The sequence below is a fragment of the Ceratotherium simum genome, chromosome 23 (genome assembly GCF_057802395.1).
Source record: "Ceratotherium simum simum isolate JZ-2026a chromosome 23, ASM5780239v1, whole genome shotgun sequence".
In the NCBI taxonomy this organism is placed as follows: Eukaryota; Metazoa; Chordata; class Mammalia; order Perissodactyla; family Rhinocerotidae; genus Ceratotherium; species Ceratotherium simum.
In genome coordinates, this window is record NC_141922.1 from 43,079,060 (window position 1) to 43,101,606 (window position 22,547).

At 38.5% G+C, this 22,547-nt stretch overlaps 1 protein-coding gene and 1 long non-coding RNA gene across 11 annotated transcripts in view; one reads left to right on the forward strand and one right to left on the reverse strand.

Moving 5' to 3' along the window:
• LOC147914014 (uncharacterized) overlaps positions 1-12,189 on the forward strand; it is a 44,839-nt gene extending 32,650 nt beyond the window's left edge. Inside the window, exons 2-3 of the long non-coding RNA XR_015555980.1 lie at positions 9,776-9,978; positions 10,355-12,189. This is a non-coding gene — a long non-coding RNA (uncharacterized LOC147914014). The remainder of the gene's footprint in view (positions 1-9,775; positions 9,979-10,354) is intronic.
• PLEKHF2 (pleckstrin homology and FYVE domain containing 2) lies at positions 387-21,603 on the reverse strand. Of its 10 annotated transcripts, XM_087447619.1 has the most exons (6): positions 21,396-21,602; positions 20,481-20,626; positions 20,107-20,361; positions 19,468-19,640; positions 13,087-13,146; positions 387-2,972 (listed from the first exon to the last, which is right to left on the reverse strand). In XM_087447619.1, exon 6 carries the CDS (start codon positions 2,953-2,955, stop codon positions 2,206-2,208), a length of 750 nt encoding a protein of 249 aa, XP_087303745.1. In that variant the 5' UTR covers positions 2,956-2,972; positions 13,087-13,146; positions 19,468-19,640; positions 20,107-20,361; positions 20,481-20,626; positions 21,396-21,602; the 3' UTR covers positions 387-2,205. The 10 variants fall into 10 exon arrangements, with proteins under 10 accessions (XP_087303745.1, XP_087303750.1, XP_087303746.1 ...); XM_087447624.1 differs by lacking the exon at positions 13,087-13,146 and having other exon boundaries at positions 21,396-21,603; XM_087447620.1 differs by lacking the exon at positions 20,107-20,361.
• Positions 21,604-22,547: the final 944 nt, after the last annotated feature.

Below are 22,547 nucleotides of genomic sequence, written 5' to 3' on the forward strand. Positions count from 1 at the left end.
TTCCTTGGTGTCTACAAAACCTTGCTCCCTTTACACCAACAGTTACCAATCTGGTCGGTATATTGGTGGTCCAGTACAGTCCAAGTAAACTTCATTCAATAGGAATGGCATGAGAAATCAGCACCAAAATCATTGCAGGTTTCCTTATAATGAAGATTTATAAAAGTTTAAAAAATTCTGGAAGAAACACAACTTTGGATTCTATTTGCGTGTAAACTCCATGAAAAGGAGGGAATTTTGTTCCCTGCTCTACCCTCAGTGCCTAGAACAATGCCCGGCACATAGAAGGCACTCACAGCTGCTGAATGAGGCAAAACACACTTAACCACTTCCATTACCTCAGCAAGGGGGAAAAAATCAAGTCATGATATGCACAAAAGAGAAGGTGAGTTGTAAAATATTTTTTATTGTAAAAACAGAGTCAATAGAGGTTGACAATGCAAATATCTCAGAACATCCCCATGGTTCCCGTGTACCAGGAAGTCTCCATTAGCACTTCTCAGGTTTCATGGTCCTTTTCAGATATGTTGATTGATTATATGTATATATTGCTTAGAAACAAATGTCCATCTGATATTAAAACAAACAAAAAACCTGCTGTGCCTTTCTTTCACATTTCCTACAGGGAGATCTATATATCTCAGGAGCTTTCACAATTTAACAGTAAAGTTAACGCCTTAACCAAACCAAAGAACCCTCCAGCACAAGTTACTGAATCAACTCTTATGACATTTGCAATATGTTCAGATTTAAATATTTAAAAACAAAAGAATTTAATATTTAAAACAAACTTTAGACTGATTTTTCATATTTGAAAGACTGTAGTTATTTGCAGCATACAAATGGAGAGTTGTGCAAAATGCATCACGTTTTATATCATAAATATACCTTCAACCTAATGGCTGCCTCAGAAGCGAAGAGTGAAAAACTGCCACTTCTCATAAGCAATCTACACTGACTCAATAAAGATCACAATTTAGAAAGATCAATTGCTACTCCATTTCCATAGATTGTAAAATGATTTCAGAAACAGATTAAACATACAATTGTTTTATAAAAATAGAAATATTGTTTGGGACTTTACAAAACTTTATAAAATATAACACTATATTTGTAAATTCAAGATAGTTTCACACCGAAATAGATAACACTTCTACAGGTATGAAGTCTAGTCAAACTTAACTGGTCTGTCTTGACCTTTCTTACACATTATTTCTTCCAAATATTCAGCCTAAGTAGATCTGTGCTCTATTATGGGATTTTTTTGTTTTAAGAGATTATTTAATTTCAAAGGTTTCATAAGATTTTTCATTTTAGAAATAATATTAAATCAGATGAATTTTTATCTACAAATGTCTTACTAAAAGTAGAAATTAATGCAATATGACCATTCTATATTTGATAAATTTCAAACCAAATTCCTAATAATGACAACCTATTTAAAATATGTATTGACAAATTATAATTTGGTACCTATAAAACAAAATATAATCACAACTATTTTATATGGAAAATATTCATATAGAATGAAGAACCTCTAAATTCAGTACTTGGTAGCTGTTGGATGAGAAGTATTTTCCAATTACATCCATTCACCAACACTCATTTTATCACCTCAAAGAGCACCAGTGTATTTTTAAAACAAAATGAAAAGTGAGCAAGTCGGGGCTTATTTCATGTAACAGTGCTACTGTGATAAGGCACCATTTGGTATATGAAAAAGCCAAACAAAGGATTTCCAAAGCATATATTTTTGTTACTGGTGTCTTAACCATTAGATAGGAAGGTTTAAAAAAAAAGCTAATATTATTAACTAACCACATTACACTCCTTTTTCCATCATTCTTTGCTCAGTTTTTCCACGTAACAGAACATATAATAAACAACAATGTAGTACATGATCTGTTAAATAAACATCTTTCCCCAACCTTCCAAGAAAATAATCTAGAATTAAACAAGAATAAGAAACAAAATATTTATCTGATATATTTTCAATAGTCTATCCCTGTAGAAGAGTGCGGAGTTGGTGGGGAGGGGGACGATGACAGGACCTATTTTCTATAGGATATATTGAGGCACATAGGTTAAAAGTTTCTCAGGCAAATTCATGGCTAGAGCAAAAGTGAGAGAGCTCAGAATTTTACATTCCCCTCAAAGCTGATTTTTTAGATAGTCACACCCAATTAAATATTTCAAAATATGTCCTTAGTCACTGCTATCATCATCGTCATCATCATCAGATACATCATTTAAAGGAGACTTCAGTGGCTGACTGTAAGAGTCTGATCTAGTAGGCTGGCATGAGGCCATGTCCCCAGTAGAAAGCAGGTCATAGCAGAAGTCACAAATCCGCACAGGCTTAGAGGACTGGCTGGGAAGAAGAAATCTCTTTTCGGAGCAGGGCCCACAGACAACAAAACCACATTTGCGGCAATGGTGACGACGATTAACAGGTGTGAATTTTGCTTTCTGACAACGCATACATACAGTTGCCTCAGAGTCAGGAACCCAGACAGCAGCGTGTTCATTACTGGGTGTTTTCCCACTTTTGGAGAGTAAATCAGTAACACATTTATTTATGTGATTCATCCATTCTGATTTCTCGGTGGCAGTAGCAGCATAAACTGCAAATGATTTAGTTGGTGTCTTGATAAGCCATCCATTCCTCAAGTCTCCCTCATCTTTGATGGAATCAATAGTGACATTTTCCAGGGGAATAATATGTTGTTTGTTATATTTTTTCTTCTGGATGACAATATTGCCATATACAAGAATATCATTAAATAAGAAAAACTGCCTTGCTTTGGGCTTTTTTCTGCACAACTTAGTCAATACTCCTTCTCCAATAAGAACCCGTCCAGGTATAGTTAAGGGTTGACCAGCTGCTCCAAAACAGTGTTCTACTATATTTATACGTCTAGTATTTGCTTCACTGTTTGCCAAGCGATCCACCATCTTTTTTTGCTAATAGCCTTAAAAAAAAAAAGAAAAACCAATTAGCACATAGAAATTATAAATTCATATAAATTAAGAAACTATATAACCTAAATTTAATCTAATAAGTCATTACTTTTACCCAAAGGCAAAATGCTCCAAAACTGTTTACCTCTAAGATAATCACTAAGCATACGATAAGGGCTAACATCACCTAATTTTTATAATCATCAAAAACACTTATTAACCATTTACATTATAGCACCACACTAGTTAAGCAGGTATTTATAAAAGTGTAAACTTCTTACAGACATAAAGGAACAACAAACAATTGGACAATGAATATAAGTCATCTCTGCAAAATAATAAACCCAGTTCCATGAAATTTAATCTCAGAGGGATTCTGAACAAGAGGGCCAAATATTATATAAATTAAGGGAAATGACCATGATTTTTCCAATAAGCTATTACTACTGAGCAATGGCCTTAATTCTCTCACCTGGAATACCCAGAACTGTTTCCCGACACGTCTCCTTACTGTTGGTCTTGCCCCCCAAAGCTGTCTTCAGGCAATGATCTCTCAAATGCAAATTTGATCAGGCCCTTACTCAAAATGCCTCCCCTTAACCTACAAAATCTTTAGCATGACATTTAAGGCCCTTCCTTATCTGGTTCTTGTCTATCTCCCTAGACTTATCCTAAGTCACTCTTCACTTCAAACTTTATATTCTAAGAATACCCTACTACTTGCAGTCCATTTCATCCACCCACGTCTTCTCTCACGCTGTTGCATCCTTCACTACTTACTACCCTACCGGCTAACTCTTACTCATCCTGCAAGACTCAGTTTAGGTTATCATATCTATTTCAGTAAGCCTTCTTTAAACTCTATTAGACTCAACACCTTCCTCTGTGCTCTTCATATTCCATGTACCTTCTAGCTTCACTCTTACCAAAGGACTGAAATCTGTCTCCTCCACAGGCTGCAGTGGAACCTAAAAGGCACAGACCATTTGATATCTATCTTTAAACTGACACCATGTGACATAGCAAAGGTGCTCAAAAATGTTGACAAGAACATTTTGGCAATGTGCAAAAAACTCATATTAATCTAATCTTAAAAGATCACAGATTTAATCTCTAGATCCAATATTGACTTCACTCAAGTCCCAGAGGTGTGCCCTAATTCAGACCTACTAACCTAATACTACTATACTATAACCAAATCACAGTAAAGAGAAGAAGAGCATTTAAAGTTCCAAGACTAACAACATAGTGGAAGTTTCAGGATTCAGCTCACGAACTGATAATACTGTAGCCCTTCTTGGCCTCCATTATAAAGGACATAATTCTGATAATTCTCGAATTCTGTCTCTCCTCCAATCTTGGGTCTTCTAAAGCCCTCTTGCCCTTCACAAGTGTGGGCTCTGCCCTGAAAGTTATTTCCAAGAATTAATATGATAATGCATAGCTCCAAACTGTGATGGCTTCTCTTTCTAATTAGGGCAAGTGTGCCAGCCCATTAAAGGTCTACTGTCCTATGCACAAGTATATCACAGAAGAGGAAATAAAAACAGCCAATAAACTTGAAAAGATGCTCATTCATAACTTAAAAAATGATAATAAAACAATATGATATTTTTTCACTTATCAGATTAACAAAAATTTAAAACATTTCCTAAGGTGCAGTACTACTGAGGATATAGGAAAACAGACACCCTTATATACCACAGAAAATGTGTACCCACTGATCTAGGTATTTAATCAAAAGAAATGTGAGGGGTCGGCCGGGTGGCGCAAGCAGTTAAGTGCGCACACTCCGCTGCGGTGGCCCGGGGTTCGCTGGTTCTGATCCCAGGAGCGCACCGACGCACCGCTTGGCAAGCCATGCTGTGTCTGCGTACCATATAAAGTAGAGGACGATGGGCACGGATGTTAGCCCAGGGCCAGTCCTCCTCAGCAAAAAAAAAGAGAAGGATTGGCAGATGTTAGCTCAGGGCTGATCTTCCTCACACACACACACACAAAAAAAGAAGAAATGTGACCCAAGTGCATAAAGATATGTACAAGGATATTCAACACAGCACAGTTGGTAACAGAAAAAAAATTGGAAAAAGCTCCAAATGTCCACCAAGAGGAATTACCTGAACAATTTACGATACACCCCTAATAATACACTAGATATCTGTTAAGAATGAGTTAGATCTAAATATAGTTATATGGGAAAATGCTCAAAATACCTAGGTGGGGAAAGAGTTGAACATCATAATCTCATTTTTGTTTCAAATATATATCACATTTCATCAAATCTAAGATGCTACAGATTTTAAGACATAACCATTTTAGGTGCCACTAAGAAAAATGCTGCCAATTAAATCATGGCATACCTGTTTATATGACATCCCAATTTCAGAGATATAAAATATGGTAAAACATGTTCATCTTTAGACTCAATGAAATATGGTGTAAATGCATAACCATAGACACTTGTAAATATGTAAGCACGTGCCCAAAAAATAAAATTAGAAAACTATATACCATAGTATCAACACAGATTATTTATCTCTGGGAAGTACAATTATGGATAATTTTTCACACTTTACATTATATTCAAACAGTCAACAAGTATTTATTTTGTTAGCCAGTGATCTAAGTGAAGGAAAAAAAATAAACAACAACCCAGGCAAGGTCCCTGCTCTTCAAGGCTTACACCCCAGTTGGGGAGGGAGAAAACAGAAAACAAAATCAAGAACCAAGAAGCAATTAATGTTATGAAATTTTAGAGTGATTTTTAAAAAGCCAACTGAGAGCTCCTCGGACTGGATGGTCGGAGAAGGCCTTTCTAAAGTGGTATTGTTTCAGCTGATACGGAGGAACTAGATATGCAAATATGAGGGGTGGGGACAAGGGAGAATATTCTAGGCAAAAGGAATAACTGCAAAGGTCCTGAGGCAGGAAAGAGGCTGGCACTTTTAGAGAAGTGAAAGTATCTATTTATTCCATCTGAATCAACTGTCAATTCTACTCATTTGGACATCCAGTTATTAATCAGCTCATACGCAATGCAAACAGGTTTCCCACTATTGCTACTACTGGAATTAATACCACCACAAACCTGAGTGGTGCTTTTCACATTTATCATTTTCTGATTTTAACTGTCTCAAACTCCTGTGAAGCAACTACAGAAGTTTTTATCTCCCCAAGAAGCATCTAATAATATAGCTGAAACGTGAGCTGAAGTTTGAAATTAAGGCACAAAGAGAGAGATTCAATAACGTAAGAGGCAAACAGCCTGGAATTAACTCTACTCACTGGGAGCCCAAGCACCGAGCTGAGCACTGTGCACACCTTACTGCATTTCCTACTCAGGGCAAACTTATAATAATAGATACTCATTATTATCGCCATTTTATAGATGAGTAAACAGACATAAAGGAGTTAAGTACCCTGTCCAAGGCTGTCAGAGAACTGGGGCTTAAACCCAAGTCCTCTGTGCTCTAACCAGCATATTATGGTACACTAATTATTCCTTAAGTCTCCACTGACTCTATAAGAACTAAGAAAGCTATGGCTAACCTCTGGACCTTCACTACAAACCCACAAATACTGTAGAAAGATAAGAAAATACTAATCTGAGCAAACCTGAAAGGATAGGTCATCATGATTTATTTAGGCAGTCTCCTGATAATGTTTCATTGTTTCAATTTTGCAATATATTAAGCCTGAATCTCTGTTCATAAATCTGTCCCTCTATTTAAGAATGATGCAACATAAGAGAAGTTTGGGGCATTATCAATCGGTATTTGGCTAGAACAAATAGCTTTCAAAGTTTGACAGTGACCCACATAAGAAATACATCTCATACGGCAAGGTTACAAACACATACTCATATAATTCTTTCAACTATGAATAATGTATTCTATTATCTTCACTTATTTTAATGATAGTTGCAGCCCACCTGATTGATTTCACTAATGGTTTGTGACCTATATTTTAGAAACAATGAGCATGAAGATTAAGCCTTTGGCCTTAAGCAGCACCTTCCATTATCCCTGTTGGTCCTGCAATATTTTCTGTATGTGTCTGACATGAAAAAGAAGGAAAGCACTGAGCTAGAAAACTGAGGAATACACAAATGCCCTACACACACACACACACACACACACACACACACACACACACACACGAAAAAGATGGTTGAGGAGGGGACAGCAGGGGATGAGGAGAATACAAAGGGAAATCAAAGTACCACTCTTATCTGGATGACTGCTAGATACTCCAGAGCAAGGTTCTTTGGTAAACTGGATTAGTGCACCATCCTTTGGCTCAGAGGCTAAGCGGGGCCTCTCTGCCTTCCCCCACAGCCCAAATCCAAATTTACCACCAGCACATTGAGGTTCCCCAAGTAGTATGAACTCTCAGATGACTTTTGTGCGAGTATTAGAATACAAGATTACCAGACCTAGCCAAGGATTGAGTCCTTCGCACATCTTACTCATTGAGGGGCGCAGAAAGGGGAAGCCAAAGACAGCTATAAAACGTGGCCAAATTGGACTGCTGTCTCCTTTTCTAAGAAGGAATATCAGTGACTATAGGAAGAGCTAGGAAGAAAACTTGCCCATCCTCTGGCAGAGATGACTTCTTTAGGACAGATTCCAAGAAGTAAAATTACTGGGTCAAAGGCATGAATGTTGAAGGCTCTTGCTACCTTTTACAAAATTTCCACTCTGAAAGGTAACACCAATTTACCAGGCAGCACAATGACTGTACCCATCCCATCTTGTCTCACAGAGTATTTTTCTTAAAAAATTTCAACAAACAGGATAGATTTAAAAAAGGGTATCTCATTTTATCCAACTCATTCACTTCTCTTTTATTATTTATCCATTCAGCAATTATTTATTGAACACTTTCTAGACACCACATGTTTTTTTTCCTCTCAGAGCTTAGAATCTAGTGGAAGACAAAGACAACAAGTAAGTAAACAAACAGGTGGTTTTCCGAAAGGTGAAGTGCAAAGAAGGAAATCGGTAGGATGCCAAGATACAGGGAAAAAGTTACTTATTGAGTAGTTCAAAACAGCCTCCCTGAAGTGGTGCTATACACTGGGTCTTAAAGGATAAAGAGTCAGTCATGCAAAGGAATTAATACTAGGGACAAAGGTCCTAAGACAGGAAAGAATAGTACTCTCTTAATTTAATTGAATGTTTTATTTCATAGCTACCTAGCAAGGCCAACCACTTTCTAATGTGTTTATTAACCACTTGTATTTCTAAGTCCATATACTTAGGGGTTATTAATCTGTATGAGTGTTTTACACATAAAGGCTATTAACCCATTTATTTCTTTGCTTTTCCTAGTATATTAATCTATAATTTAGTTTATGGTGTTTGACATAGAAGCAGTTTTCTTTCTTAAGAAGTTAAACTTACAGATCTTTTCCTTTGTGATTTCTTCCATGACTCCTAAGCTTCCCTTAACCAGATATCAGATACACCTATTTATTATCTATGTTTTATGACATGAATTTTACATTTAATTCTTTTTTTTTTTTTTTTTAAAGATTTATTTATTTATTTTCCCCCCAAAGCCCCAGTAGATAGTTGTATGTCATAGTTGCACATCCTTCTAGTCGCTGCATGTGGGACGCGGCCCCAGCATGGCCGGAGAAGCAGTGCGTCGGTGTGCGCCCGGGATCCGAACCCGGGCCGCCAGCATCAGAGAGCACGCACTTAACCGCCAAGCCACGGGGCCGGCCCTACATTTAATTCTTTTATCCACTTGAATTATTCTGGCACAGGTAAAAATTCCTTTCTTCTTTTCAACTATTTGCATTCCAAAAGAGATAACTGTTCCAGAATCACCAGCTACTGTGTGGCCTCAGGTTTCTTCACTTGTAAATGGGAATCATAGCAGCAGCTATGTCAGGGGGAGGATTAAATGAGAAATGCATATAAAATGTTTAGCAAGTAGTCAGCAAGTGGTTAGCTCTTATTAATTATCTAATCTACTGACTTATAACACTCTCTTTACCATATTAAATTTTTATATATTCTAAAATCTGCTTTTGGGCTGTCTGGTCTACCCCATTAATCTGTTTTGTAATTCTTGTGTCAGTATCTGGTAGAACTAGTCTAGACTATCCCCCATTACTTAACTTTTCAAAAATGATTTACCTAATCTGTTTACTTGTCCAGATGAAGGACAGTTCTCAACCTTAGCTGCACACTGGAATCACAGGGGAGCTTTAACCTTCAGTACACCAGAAAAAAAGTCATCCCAATTTACTATCTGGGTCCAAAATACCCTTTTTATTTATTTTTAATATTTTAAGCCATTTTATGACTAATTTACAGAAATAAGGGGACAGTAAAAAAAAAAAAAAACAATAACTTTAAGAGGAATCTTTATAAAAATTTAAATACAGCAAATTTCTTATTCCGTATTTCGCTGGTATTGAAGGTATATATATCCAAAATAGCAGCGTCCTTTGAATAATGCAACAAACCACTCATAAGTTATCATGCACAAATCTGTAATATTTCCATTTTTGTCTTTAGGAATATTGTTTTCTCAAACTCAGAATGAGTAAACATCTAAAAGTCATCATCTGAAGACTGATGATGTCTGAGATTTCACTTGTACTTACAATGATTCACTATTATTGTTAGTTTAAGTGTTGCTGTTTCTTTCCCGTCATCTTCTGACTTGTCTAATAGTTCTGAAATGTCTACCTAGATCCCTCCCCCAGATATTCTGATTTTATTGGTCCGGGGAATGTCGGGTATGGCCTGGGCACTGGAATATTTATTTATTTATTTAATTTTTTTTGCTGAGGAAGATTGGCTCTGAGCCAACATCCAGGCCCATCCTCTTCCACTTTGTACATCGGATGCCGCCGAATCATGGCTTGATGAGCAGTGCACAGGTACACAGCCGGGATCCAAACCTGCGAACCCCAGGCCACAGAAGTGAAGCATGTGAAACCAACCACTACGACACAGGGCTGGTCCCTGGGAACTGGAATATTTTAAAGCTCCCCAGGTAATTCTAATGTGCAACTAAGATTCAAAACCATTTTTAAATTACAATAAATAAGTGGAAGAATAAACAGACAAATCCACTGAAATTTTGATGGAACTCATATTACACCCATAAATTAATTTGGAATAAATTAACATCTTTATAGTTTTGAGTATCCCTAGCCAAAGCTGATAGACTCTCTTTCCAAGGTCTCAAATCTTTTGTGCCCCAGTTATTTTATAGGTTTCTTCTCACAAGATTGTTACATTTCTGAAGTAGCTTCCCAGGTATTTTATACTTTTTGTTGCTATTCTGAATCTGAATTTAATCTCTTTGTACATTATATTTCCTAACTACTTACTACTACTGATATTTCTGTGTTTTGTTTTTTTCACAGAACTCTATAAATTCCAACATGTTTCCAACTGACTTCGTCGTCTTGTCCAGCAAATAGTATCTAGCAGCCCTAATTCATAGTTAAAAATGTAAGAACTATAGTAAAAACATACCAAAAAAAACTCTCAACTTTCAGGAAGCCAGCTTTATACACCAATTAAAAAAAATTAAACAATCCAAAAGTTTCAAGTCATCTCCTTCACAACTGTAGACAAGCACTGCATTGAACCGTGCAAGCTACATCCTAGTCTTTTGGTAACATTTTGTTTCTAAAGTAGTATGTTCTTCAGTGGAGTGTCTACCACCTGTTAAAAACGTAATATTAGAAGAGGGAAAAACTCTTTTAAAAAAAGAGACAGAATACTATTTACAATTGAGAAGAGAGCCCAATTGTCACAGAATACCATGGCCCAGTTCTTCTTACTGAAAATCAATACTTCTTACCTCATCCTTCCAAGTGAGTTTAAAATGAAAAATCGTGTAATTAATTTCTTACACGTATCCATGACATCTGATATCAGTGAGCTTCAGTATTCAACTGTGCGTTATACTGGAAAAACCAATGAACCATGAACCAAAAGGACCTGGATTCTAATCTCAGCTCGGGCAGTGAATGAGAGATTTTACAGAGATTACTTATCTGCTCTAAAAAAAAGCAGCAGCAGCAGCCACCACCTTGCATAAAATAATCTGTAAAGCCCTTTTTGTCCTCAAAATAATGAACTTTGATAGTAAATGGGCCATATTTCTGGTTTACTGCAAGCCTCACTTGCCTATAAACTAATTTTTGATCAAAGTTTTGACTGTCTTAATATCAATCAAGATTTTAAAATCTGTGTTACTGCTGAATTGAGATTTTACAAAATGTAGAAGGAAAGAGAGAGACAAACAGGAACGTGGAGAAAGAAAAGGTAAAAGCAAAAGGCAACAAGCTCTCAGAGGTCCATCCTCCCTGGGCAAATGTCTAAGTATCAGAGCAAACCACTCCCTCTCCTAAACCACCTAAGTCAAACGAGCAATTATTCTGAGTGCCCACCATATGCAAAGGACAAGACAGTTCTTAATTTCAAAAGTTTTACAGTTTCGTAAGCACAACAATCATCAGGGAATTCTAGGTAAGACTTTCAATAAAATATTAGGATGATAAAGAAAAGAAAAACTACTGGAAAATTTAGCAAATTAAATTTGAAGTTTTAGTAAACTTTACTTATTCCATCAACAAGAAGAGACAAAGTCTTTTCCTCCCCTTTCCAGTAGGATTTCTGCCACTGTGGCAAACCAACTACTCAATATGTATTGTAGAAATCAGTAGTGATAAAAGAAACAAGTTTATTTCTTAGGTAGAAAAAAAAAAGGAAGAAGCTTTAATGTTTTAATTTTAAACCCATGTAAAGCTGGATTGAGAAGAATTGAAACTTCAAAATTTTGCATCACATTTAGAGAGAAGCCATAGTAATTTTTTAAAAATCTCTCCTAGGCACCAAATATGCCTATTACTGAACAGCAGACTCAAATGTGTTACTATATAGTCTTAGCCAAGAAATGAAAAAAGAAAAAACATCTACTCAACACCTACACATGTGCTAGGCATGTCCACATTTTACTATTTTGTTTAACAATCTCAATTTTGTTAAGTGATAATTACATCCATTTTACAAAAAAGTAAATTAAGTCATGGACTAGTTAAGCATCCCATGGTCTCACAGCTAGTTTTTGTAAAAATGTTCTTTCCATTATACTTTGCTACCTTCAGAAATAAATATTCTAGAACTATTTCACTCATGTGGACCTTATTATGTATTTGGGGAAAGCCACTGATAAAATAAGAAAAAAAAATTAAAACACATGGTAATAAGTATAAAATATGCTCAAAATGATTCTTCAAATACTAAAGGGAAGTGAAAAGTAAAGTTGTGACTAATTTAGGGTGCCAGTACTAACAGTTTCAAACAGGTTAGGCTTGATAGAGAAACTCACTATGGTATACAAGAACAACTAAGCCATAGTTAGAAAATTAATTTGGAAAACCAGAACAGCCACACTGGGAGTTACAAAAGGTCTTTAGAAAGGTAGGAGAGAGGGGAAGAATATGGACCTCAACTTTTAAACAAGTCCTCTCTCCAGTCTTTAACTAGCATTTAAACCATAACACATAAGGCAAGATCAATACAGTCAACAATGAACCATATAGGACGGTGGTCCCATAAAATTAGTATCATATAGCCTAGGTGTGTAGTAGGCTATACTATCTAGGTTTGTATAAGTACACTCTATGATGTTCGCACAACTATGAAATCGCCTAACGGTGCATTTCTCAGAAGTTATCCCCATCGTTAAGCAACACATGACTGCATTCTTTAACTACTGCTATGATCAGATAATTCTTTATTCAAAAACCAAAGGTTCTCTGGCTAATCGAATTAAACCCAAAATCCTTAACCTAGTATTCAAAGACCTTTACAGTCAAGCCCCAGCCTGTTCCAATCTATCTTTCCAGCTTTACCTCTTTCCATATGTTCTCTTTGTTATAGTCAAACAAGACTACTAGGTATTCCCAGAATACGCTCTAGGCTTCCTCCGCTACCTCTGAACTCAATATGTTCTCCCCTCCCTTGCTATTCTGAAATCTTACCAGTCCTTCAAGATGCAGTCAGTTCAGCAGCCTCACAGCCAGCTACTGTTTCACCTTTAAATCCTCATTCTGTTTTATCTGTACCACTTTAATGCACTTACATTCTATGATGTTTTATGAAGATTTGTGTATCTGCTAATCCCCAACAGATCTGGAGGTTCCTGAAAACAAGAAAATTATCTTTGTATTCCCAACAGCACCTACAAAAATGCTTGCAAATACAAACTATCAATATACACTGAGTTAAATATGACCAGCAGTTAAAAGTGGCAACAGCTTCTTGACGTGGAGTTCGACAAAAATCAAAGACTTCATTTTTGATGTCTATAACTAATTTTCACAGAAAACAGGAACCACGCCCCACATATCAACGGCTTCACCAGCCCCAGAGATTTTAAATTTACAAGCAAATGTTCTGGTCCATTTAACTATAGTATCTAATGATGAATTTTAAGTATTGAGCATGGCAGATCTTGTTTTTTAAAAAATTTCAATCTCATGATAATATATAAAAATGATTTCTTCTTCTCTTGCCAAAACGCACAGCTGTTTAGTTAGCAAATAAAAAATGATGATGTGTGCATATTTTCATCATCAACAAAATTCAGATAAAGAACTGCATCATTTCAAAAAGTGTTTGTACAGGGGCAGCTGTACAGTGCTGACAGCTGTAAAGAAACACCGTATAATATTTGAAAAATAAAGCTGGTAAAGCTCAACTAAAATACTCTGTACAACTGGTTACCCCATCACATCCCTAACAAATTCTCTTTAGTATTTTTCAAAGCAGTTACAATCTGCTCACTACACTCAAGGCTTTATGCTTTGTGTTAGAGGAAACAAGAATGAACCAGACACTGGGAATTAAGACATGTACCACAAGGTTTGAATACAAAGCACAATGGAATAAGCAGTATAATAAAAATATTAACCAAGTGGTAAGGAAGCAAAAACGGAAAGAATGAAGGCATGGCTTGGAGAACATAACATTTGAACACTTGAAACAGGTTCTGAACAGTAAGTGGAACTTCAAATGGCAAAAAATGCTAAGTAAAGGCACAAAGCTCTGCAAGTAAAAATGTGTAAAAAAAAGGACATGTACAGCTGCAGCAGAAGCTAGAGGGAGTTATTTACTAGAAAAACAGGAGAAAAAATAAGACAAGAGATCTTGTTGGTTCCTGAAAGTTCTTTCTAAAGCTTTTGGAAGAAATGGCCTGATTTGATCTGGATTTTTCTAGGATTTGATCTGGATTTTTCTAAGATAACTGTGGAAACAACAAAAGATAAACTGAGAAGGGAGAGACTGAAAGCAGAACCCTGGTGAAAAATTATTGCAAGATAATTGTTACGGGGGGAAAGTTCATGCGAGTCTGAAGTTTGCAACAGGAAAAGAAAGGCTAGATCAGATTCAGAATCGTCATGACTAACTACTGTAGCACTGTAAAGCTGAAATTAAATCCCTAGGTTTTCAGACTAAGCAATATGGAAGCTAGTAAAACCAATAATAATTTTCAATGAATTTCAAGTAGCGAACATTTATTGACCACTTACTCTGTACAAAGTAGTATTAAAAGATAGAAGTACTCAAAATTAACAATCTTTATGAAGGAGAAAGAGGATAAAGACAGCCATATTCCCAAGTCTATATAATTCATGTATTACACATTTGAGCGTGTTTCTACGGGAAAGAGGATGATGGGAGTTATTAATAAGGAAGCAAAAAACAAAACAAAACCAGAAAAAGGTTTGGTACCCACGTAATGTGCTAGGGACTAAGGAATATGATTAACTCAAATGTGCAGACTCGAGGTCTAAACGAACAGAGAAAAACAAACCAAAACACATGTTTTTTTTTTTTTCGTTTGAAAAAATAGAGTGATGAAGGCTAGGGCCAAAAAGTTTAGTTGGGAGGTAATTTTTACCAGGGGGAACATCTAGGAACAACTCTTAAATGACTAGAAATTCAAGCTGGGCCTTAAAGCAAAAGTAGTCGGTCAAACTATTTGGGGGAGAGGGAGAGAGAAACGGGATGACAGTGTATAAATATATTCCTCAGAGAGGAAACAGTTGAGCCCAGGCTGGAAGAGGTAGGGCCAGGAGAAAGTATGGCGCTAGAACAGAAATCTGCAAAGGACAATAAGCATCAGATTGAAGAGTTCAGACTTTATTATACAGGCAATGGGAAGACAAAGTCTTTTAAACAGGAAAATATTAATCAGTATACAGAAGCAGTATACAGGATGAACTGGAGAGACTACTGAAGAAGCAAGATTGAAGGCAAAAAAACAAGTCAGAAGGGTATTACAACAGTCTCTAAGTGAAAGGTAACAAAAGCCTGAGCGACAATAAATGACAGCAGAAATAAAAGGGAAGGACAGAAATAAGAGAGATGACTGAGGTACAGCAGATAGGATTTAGGAATGAACTGAATATGTGGCTGAAAAGTTAAAGTGTAAGATGACTTCACAAGTTTACCCATAAGCCACTGGGCAGATGCTAGTTTTGTTTCAGGAGGAAGAAGAAACTGGTTTGGGACACATTTATCTTAAAGTACCTTCAGGGTATCCATAAGACAAATATCTGTCAGACAAACAGAAATACAAGGATGAGCAGGGCGCTCCCGGTTAGAAAGAGATTGAGTCGTCATCGATGTAGAGATGCTGGTTGATGCTGTGGAAGAGAGAGGAAGGCAGAGGACTCAACTTCAAGGAACATCTAATTTAGAAAGAGGAGGAGAAGCAAGAGAAGAAAGAAGGGCAGAGGAGAGAGCACACAGCACCTTTTCAACATGCTTTCACACACTTCACAAGTCTCAGAGACTAAACAACACAACCTTATTGAGCCAAATGGTCACAATAAGCAGTGAAACATGGAAAAACTGGGGACTAATGGTAACGTAAAAATAATAAAATATTTCAGAAAGCACTGACCTTTGACCCTGGAATTTTTAACCACAGAAATTTATCCCAAGAAATAAACTATGGGGGGGGGGGGGTGCACGTGGGATACTGTATATAATAAGTTTTCTCTCTGGCTTTAAATAGTGAAAAATAGAAACTAAATTTCTAGTCACAGAGAGGAATGGTTAATATAAAATGAAAAAGCCAAACATCATAAAAGAAAACATCTTACTACATAAAATTTTTAAACTTCAACACTGAGGGGAAAAAAGCATTAAAGTTAAAAAGAATACTTGCAACATATGATAAAGGGCCAACATTTTTAATATATAAAGGGCTCCTGTAAATCAATAAGAAAAAAGGAAAATATCCTAAAAGATAAATACGATACAAATGGCAATTTCCAAAAGAACATATGAAAATGACCAGTAAATAGAAAAATGTTGGCTCTCAGTGCTAATCAAAAAAGTTAAAATTAAAATAATGTACCATTCACCTCTCTAAGATGTGGGGGAAATGGGCACTAATATTCTTGAGGGAAAAGAACTTTTCTAAATGCCATTTTGGCAATATCAGCACTTCAGAAAGTTTTGCACAATTCTATTTCCAAGAATATATGCAAAAAATAATTAGACCAGTGTACAAAGTTGTTGACATACAGAATTTCACTGTAGCTTTGTCTATAATGTTGAAAAGCCAGAAACAACTTAAATGGTCAACAACAGGAGATTGGTTAAATAAATTATGGCATAACCATATAATGGATTTTTAGACACTTTTTGAGAGAAGAAAGATTAATATTTAATATGGAAAATTGTTAAAAAGGTAGTTTATTAAAAAAGGGTTTCTAGGGCTGGCCCAGTGTGCAGCAGTTAAGTTCACAAGTTCCACTTCGGCGGCCCGGGGTTCACCGGTTCAGATCCTGGGCGAGGACCTACTCATCATTCATCAAGCCATGCTGAGGCGGCATCCCACATGAAGAACTAGAAGGACATACAATTAGGATATACAACTATGTACTGGGGGCTTCAGGGAGAAAAAAGAAAAAAAAAAAAAGATTGGCAACAGGTGTTAGCTCAGGGCCAATCTTTCTCAAAAATAAATAAATAAATAAAGCCAATAAAATCTTTAAAAAAAAAAAGGTTTCTAAATAGCACACACAATATAAACTTTTTTTTAAAAAATCTGGAAAGATATACACCAAAAATTGAGTACCGGCTGTCTCTCAAGTACTAGGCTAAAATAGTTTGATACCGCCTAAATTATTTTCTGTGAACACATAGTCTCTCACAGACAAAGAAAAAAGCTTTTTAATTAAGTGATAAAATGCAAAGAAAGTTTAGAAAAATATAAATTTAATAAGTAAATATAAAGTTACAGACACAATTAATAAAAATATGAACAAAGAATGCAAAAATCTTTTTGGTTTTTCCCCAAGTATTGTTTAAATGAAACAACCATAAAGAATTAAAGGCAGTTTCACTTACGAAAATGGAAAGGAAAAAAAAAGATGAAAAAACTGACGCAAAGAAGAAAATAGAAAATTCACATTATAAAATCTTAATCATTTTAGAAGGAAGCAAGGTCATCTGCTAAGAGTCAAGCATTTCAAGATTGAGGTTAGCAACCTGAATAGAGTGAAAAAACAATAGAGAAAATGAGTCAACTCATTTTGGGATGGGAAAAGGATTAGAAAGCAACTAGTACTCAGGCAGCTGGAAAACAAATATTTAACAGTCACCACAGCTGTGACTCTTTTCAGGGGTGCTGGGCAGGGACAGAAGTAGAAAAAGTAAATGGTGATATTTACAAGTTGACCAGTTATGCACAGCAAAGGTCAAGGAGAGGAGGCCTATATGCAGCGCTAGTGAGTTCACGGAATATGAACTAGAGTTCAGGATTGGCAAGAAGGAAGGAAACTAACAGCCTGGGAGGGACTGGAGGTGGTAATGAGGACAAAAAGCTGGTTCATCAAGTATAATGAAAAATAGAAAATAGAAAAACAGGCCCTTGAATCACCATCCCTGGCCACAGTGGTTAAGACTTTAGGTAGTTCTGAATGACAACGAGGTTAAAGAACATCGTCATCCACGTAGGTTTTGATGTAGAGTGGAGGTGAAGGTCAGAGAGTTAGTGAACTACAGTTCCAAATTCGGCCTTTCTGGTCTGAAACGAATCTAAGCGTTACTTTACTTTAACCTCTATGCACTTCGCTTTCCTGCACTGCAAACACATCCTTTCTAGCCTGACTGATAGGAATTCAGCTGGCACTTAACCTCTCTCTGCACTTTCTTCAACCACAAAATGAAGAGAATAAGGAAATGGGAGATTGAATTAATGGTTCTCAATCCCCACTGAACATTAAAATCATGAGTGCTTAGCTTAAAAAAAAAAAAAAAAAAAACACGCAAAACTACCTATGCTTTGACCCCAAGCCCAGTAATTCTCATTTATTTGTTCTAGGGTAGTGTTCAGGCATGAGTACTTTTAAAAAGCTCCTCAGGGAATTATAATGTGTAGCCAAGGTTGAGAACCAAACTAGGTATTTCTAAAAGTTGCTTCCCTTTTAAAATTTTAAAATTCTATGATTCTATATAATTCACTGCCACTCTGTTCATTTGTTAATATAACTTACTGAATATGAATATCATGCACCAGGCACTTCCACAAACAGCTTAGTAAATCCTCACAACACTATGAGGCAAATATTTCTGTGCCCATTTCACAAATGAGTGCAGTGAAGCTTACAGAAGTGAAGAAACTTGTTCAAGAGTCACAAGCTAATAAGGAGCAGAACTAGGATTCAGAATTGTTTTTTTTTGTTCCAGTCCACCCTACATGCAACTTGCTTTCTCGAGCACTCATAGCAACTTCTTGAATGCCTTCTCTTCTCAGGACCTCCCAAATTGCGCACACCAGTCTGTGGTTTATAGATTGACTGAAGAGAAAGTCATCTTGGGCAGGGAATTAACCCTAAATTCTACAATAATTTTGTTACAGAATTACAGAACACCTTCACCTAGAGAGATCTTGCAACTTAAAACAGCCCTCTGAAAGCATATCTATGAAGTATATTTTATTTGGTTACGCCAATATGCACATTGCTATGAAACATGCAGCTTGTGTACAAAGCTGGTTTTCAAATATAAACTTATCAATAGAAAAGCAATTTCTATATGCTTTCCATTAAGCGAGGCATTCTAAAACAAAATTCTAAGAGAATTCTGACAAAACAATAATTGATAAAGAAATGAGATTTGCTCTATCAAAGCGCTTAAATGTATAAACACGACCTTCAAAATTTTCAGGCATTAACTCTATCTCCCTCCAGTGAAAATAAATTCAATTGCACTTTAAAATTATGATTATCCTTTTGTTGAACCAGGGGTGCTGCTGCTTTGTTGATTATACTTCAGTCCATTATCTACTTGTAAATTTCATAAACATGCAAGTTCTGTATCCCCAGGCCAAAACTTATTGAGTTACCAAAGTAAAACTAAAAAAAAAAGGATTAGAGAAGATTTAAGTACTATGCCCATCGAAACTGCAATTTTTAGTAAGAAATTCAATAAGTATATTTACAAGGAGCATATGTGTACTCATCCATTCAAACCTTTCCTGAGCATCTGCTATGTTCTCTGCACACTGGGGAGGGAGAGGCAAATCAGACCCGATGCAATGTCTGCTGTCAAGGGGGTGCCACAGCAGGTCAACGTAATATGTATGGAGATGCCATGGGAGAAGCGAACCAATTCCTGGGGAGACAAAGGGGGTGGGATAAGGAGAACAGGGCAGAAAAGGCTTTTCAAAGAGTATAGTTAGCTTAAGTGAGTATTTTTAAGGGGAAAAATTTCAGTACAAGAACCCTTGTAAATCAGCTCTCTAGGAGATAAGTAGACTGAGGAGCAAAATTAAAGATGGAAAGAGCAGCAAAGACAAAGCAAACAAGGTGGACAGAGACTGCTCCACAGGAATGAGTTATGTATCCTACACAGTTAGCTATAGGAAAAATGAGAAGGCTTCCGAGTCATAAGAGCTCAGCTAAATACCAGCTTGCCTGCTAGATGTGTGAAGTTAGCTGTCACCTCATTTCTAGAGAACTCTTCACCCAGAAAAACAAACATATATAATGGCATTTACTTGACAATGAAGCAAAAAGAATTTTTTTTTAAGAATTTAAGGAAATTAGCAATCAAATCTGAGCAAAAGCTATATTTTTACCTGTAGATTAAGAAGAGAAATTCTCCAAAACATGTTTTAGGGTTGACCTTATTTGTGGTTAAGAGTCCTTCAGTTCATTTAACAGAATTTTAAAGCGAAGATGTCTTTATTTAAAAATAGTAATATACATTCATTTACTGGGGTAATTCAAGTTGAACCTTTTTCGATGCCTTGGTCAGTATATCAGTTTTACTTTTTGAGGCGATTCTATGTGCTTTCCAAATAAGTAACTTAATACTCTTCACCTCTCCAGCGCTGTCAGGACCCGAACAGATAAAAATAGAAGCCTTCGTTAATTCTGAATCAACCTGAGGATCCCATGAGCTACCAGAGTACAGAAAAAGGTAAATGCTCAAAACATGGTAGGCACGCACCTTCAAGGATCCGAAGGGAGCGGAAAAAAATTTCGCAATGTCAAGATCACTTCACCTTATTGTTTAAGAAAACAACACACATCTTTAAGTCCCTCAGTCAACGTTCGTGTCTACATCTTTCTTTAATGAGTCTCTTCAGTAACGTACTAAAACACAACAAAGAAGGCATTTAAAAACTTCCACACTTGGCGAGTCCGTGAATCACAGAGAAGGGCTCAGTTCTCCGTCCCCGTAACCCTACCCCCTTCCCTCGCGCACATAAGTGACTGCTGTGGTGCACAAGCACACAGGGTCTTCAGGCCACGGGAGCAGCAAGCTCTCGGCCTTCAAAAAGATTTTAAAAAGGAAAAATAAATTCGGCAAAAGACCATGAAACTTCAAAAGACTCCAAATGAATAATGTGTAAGAGCCATCGCCTATCCGAGCAAATTCTACGGTGCCATTTTTTGCCCCAAGTCACATAAATATATGCTATTCCAGTTACAACGTCTCTGACGCCCAGACTTCGCAAACTTTCTGGACAGAGAGATGCTGGGGCCCTAAGACGCCACCGGCCACGACTGGATCCCTACTCCTCACGCCCCGCAACTTCTCGCCCGACCTCGGGGCCCCCTTCCCGCGTCCGCCCGGCCCCGCCCCGCGGAGCGCGGACCCCCGGGCGGCCCCGCAGCCTGCCGGCGGCGGCAGCGGCGTCCTGCGGGCGGGCGCCGGCCGACCCCAGCGCGAGGGGAGCGGCCCGGGAGCGCCCCGTTTCTCACAGACCCCAACATGGCGTCGGCCGCCGCCGCCCGCGACGACGACACCTCCCCGCGCCGCCGACGGCCAGGGACCGCGGGGGGAAGCGCCCGGAAAGTTTCGCTTCTCCTCTCCCGGCCCGCCAGGGGCCGGCGGACAACCAACCCGGGCTTCACCTACCCGGCCAGGCGCGGGCGGCGGCGAAAGTGCGACTCCTCCTCGTCCCAGGCGCCGGGCGCGGACTCTGCCGGCTCCCCGCCCCGGCCTCCCAGGGTGTGCGCGGCCGCGGCCCCGCGCAGCCGGCCAGATCCAGACGCGAAGGACGGACGGGCGGCCGGCCGGCGCAGCCGCTCGCAGGTGACTCCCCCGCCCCTCCAGTCGAACCCCACAACGGCCGCCGGCGCTGGCCGCTCCCCTGCGCGCGCACGGGCGCGCCGCCGCCCACACGCCAGCGCGCGGGCACGAGCACACCCACACCGCCCGCTCCCCGCCTTTCTTGCCTGTTCCCTCGCCCCGCCCGTGCCGCCCCGCGCGACGCGCCCGAGGGGGCGGGGCCACCGCGGAGGCCACACCCACCTGGGCAGCCGGCGCCTGGGGTTGGTTCCTCCGCGCAGTGTGGGACCGCGTGCCCCGGCGCCCTTTGGGTGCAGGTGAGACTCCTTACCTGGCCCGCCTGGCTGCGGCGAGCTCTTGGAAAAGATTGTTCATCTCTCTACGTAGTTCTTGTAGGAGACTGGACGAATGGAAGGAAGGCTAGGCCCCCTTTGCCTCCTCACCGAACGGGCATCCCCACGGCACTCAAGAACTTTCCGCAGCCGGGAAGGAAAGGCTTTGGATTTAGATGCCCAAAGGCGTCTAGGCAGATATTTGTTTCCTGTTTCCACTTACCTTGGCGATCCTGCCCGTCACATCTTCCATTTGCTTTCTCTAAAACCCCTGCCTCTTGAAACCGAGGGAGCTGCGGTGGCAATACACCCGCATACCCCCAGGTACTCTTCTTAGCAGCCCTTTCTTTTAAGCGACTGGCTTTATTCTGTGCCTTAGAACTCTGGTCTTTCCAAAACTTATCTCTGGCGACACAAAACCTCATCTACCTACTTCACATACCTGAAAAATGCAAGATAGTTATGTAAGGTTAAATCTGCCCTTTTTCGTTTATACCACAGCAACTGTTTGCTAAGCGTGCTGTTGGGTACGTGGAGAAGATACCAAAGATGCCTAGGATAGACAAGGAATGGGGGGGGCGGGGGGGACGGCATACTAACCTCAAACAAAACATATGTAGGTGGAAATCCGCAAACCTGCCGAGTCATCACCATCCCATCCTCTCTT

Excerpts from the sequence above, each read along its gene's own strand:
- PLEKHF2 (XM_087447623.1), bottom strand. The coding sequence starts at position 2,955 with ATGGTGGATCGCTTGGCAAACAGTGAAGCAAATACTAGACGTATAAAT.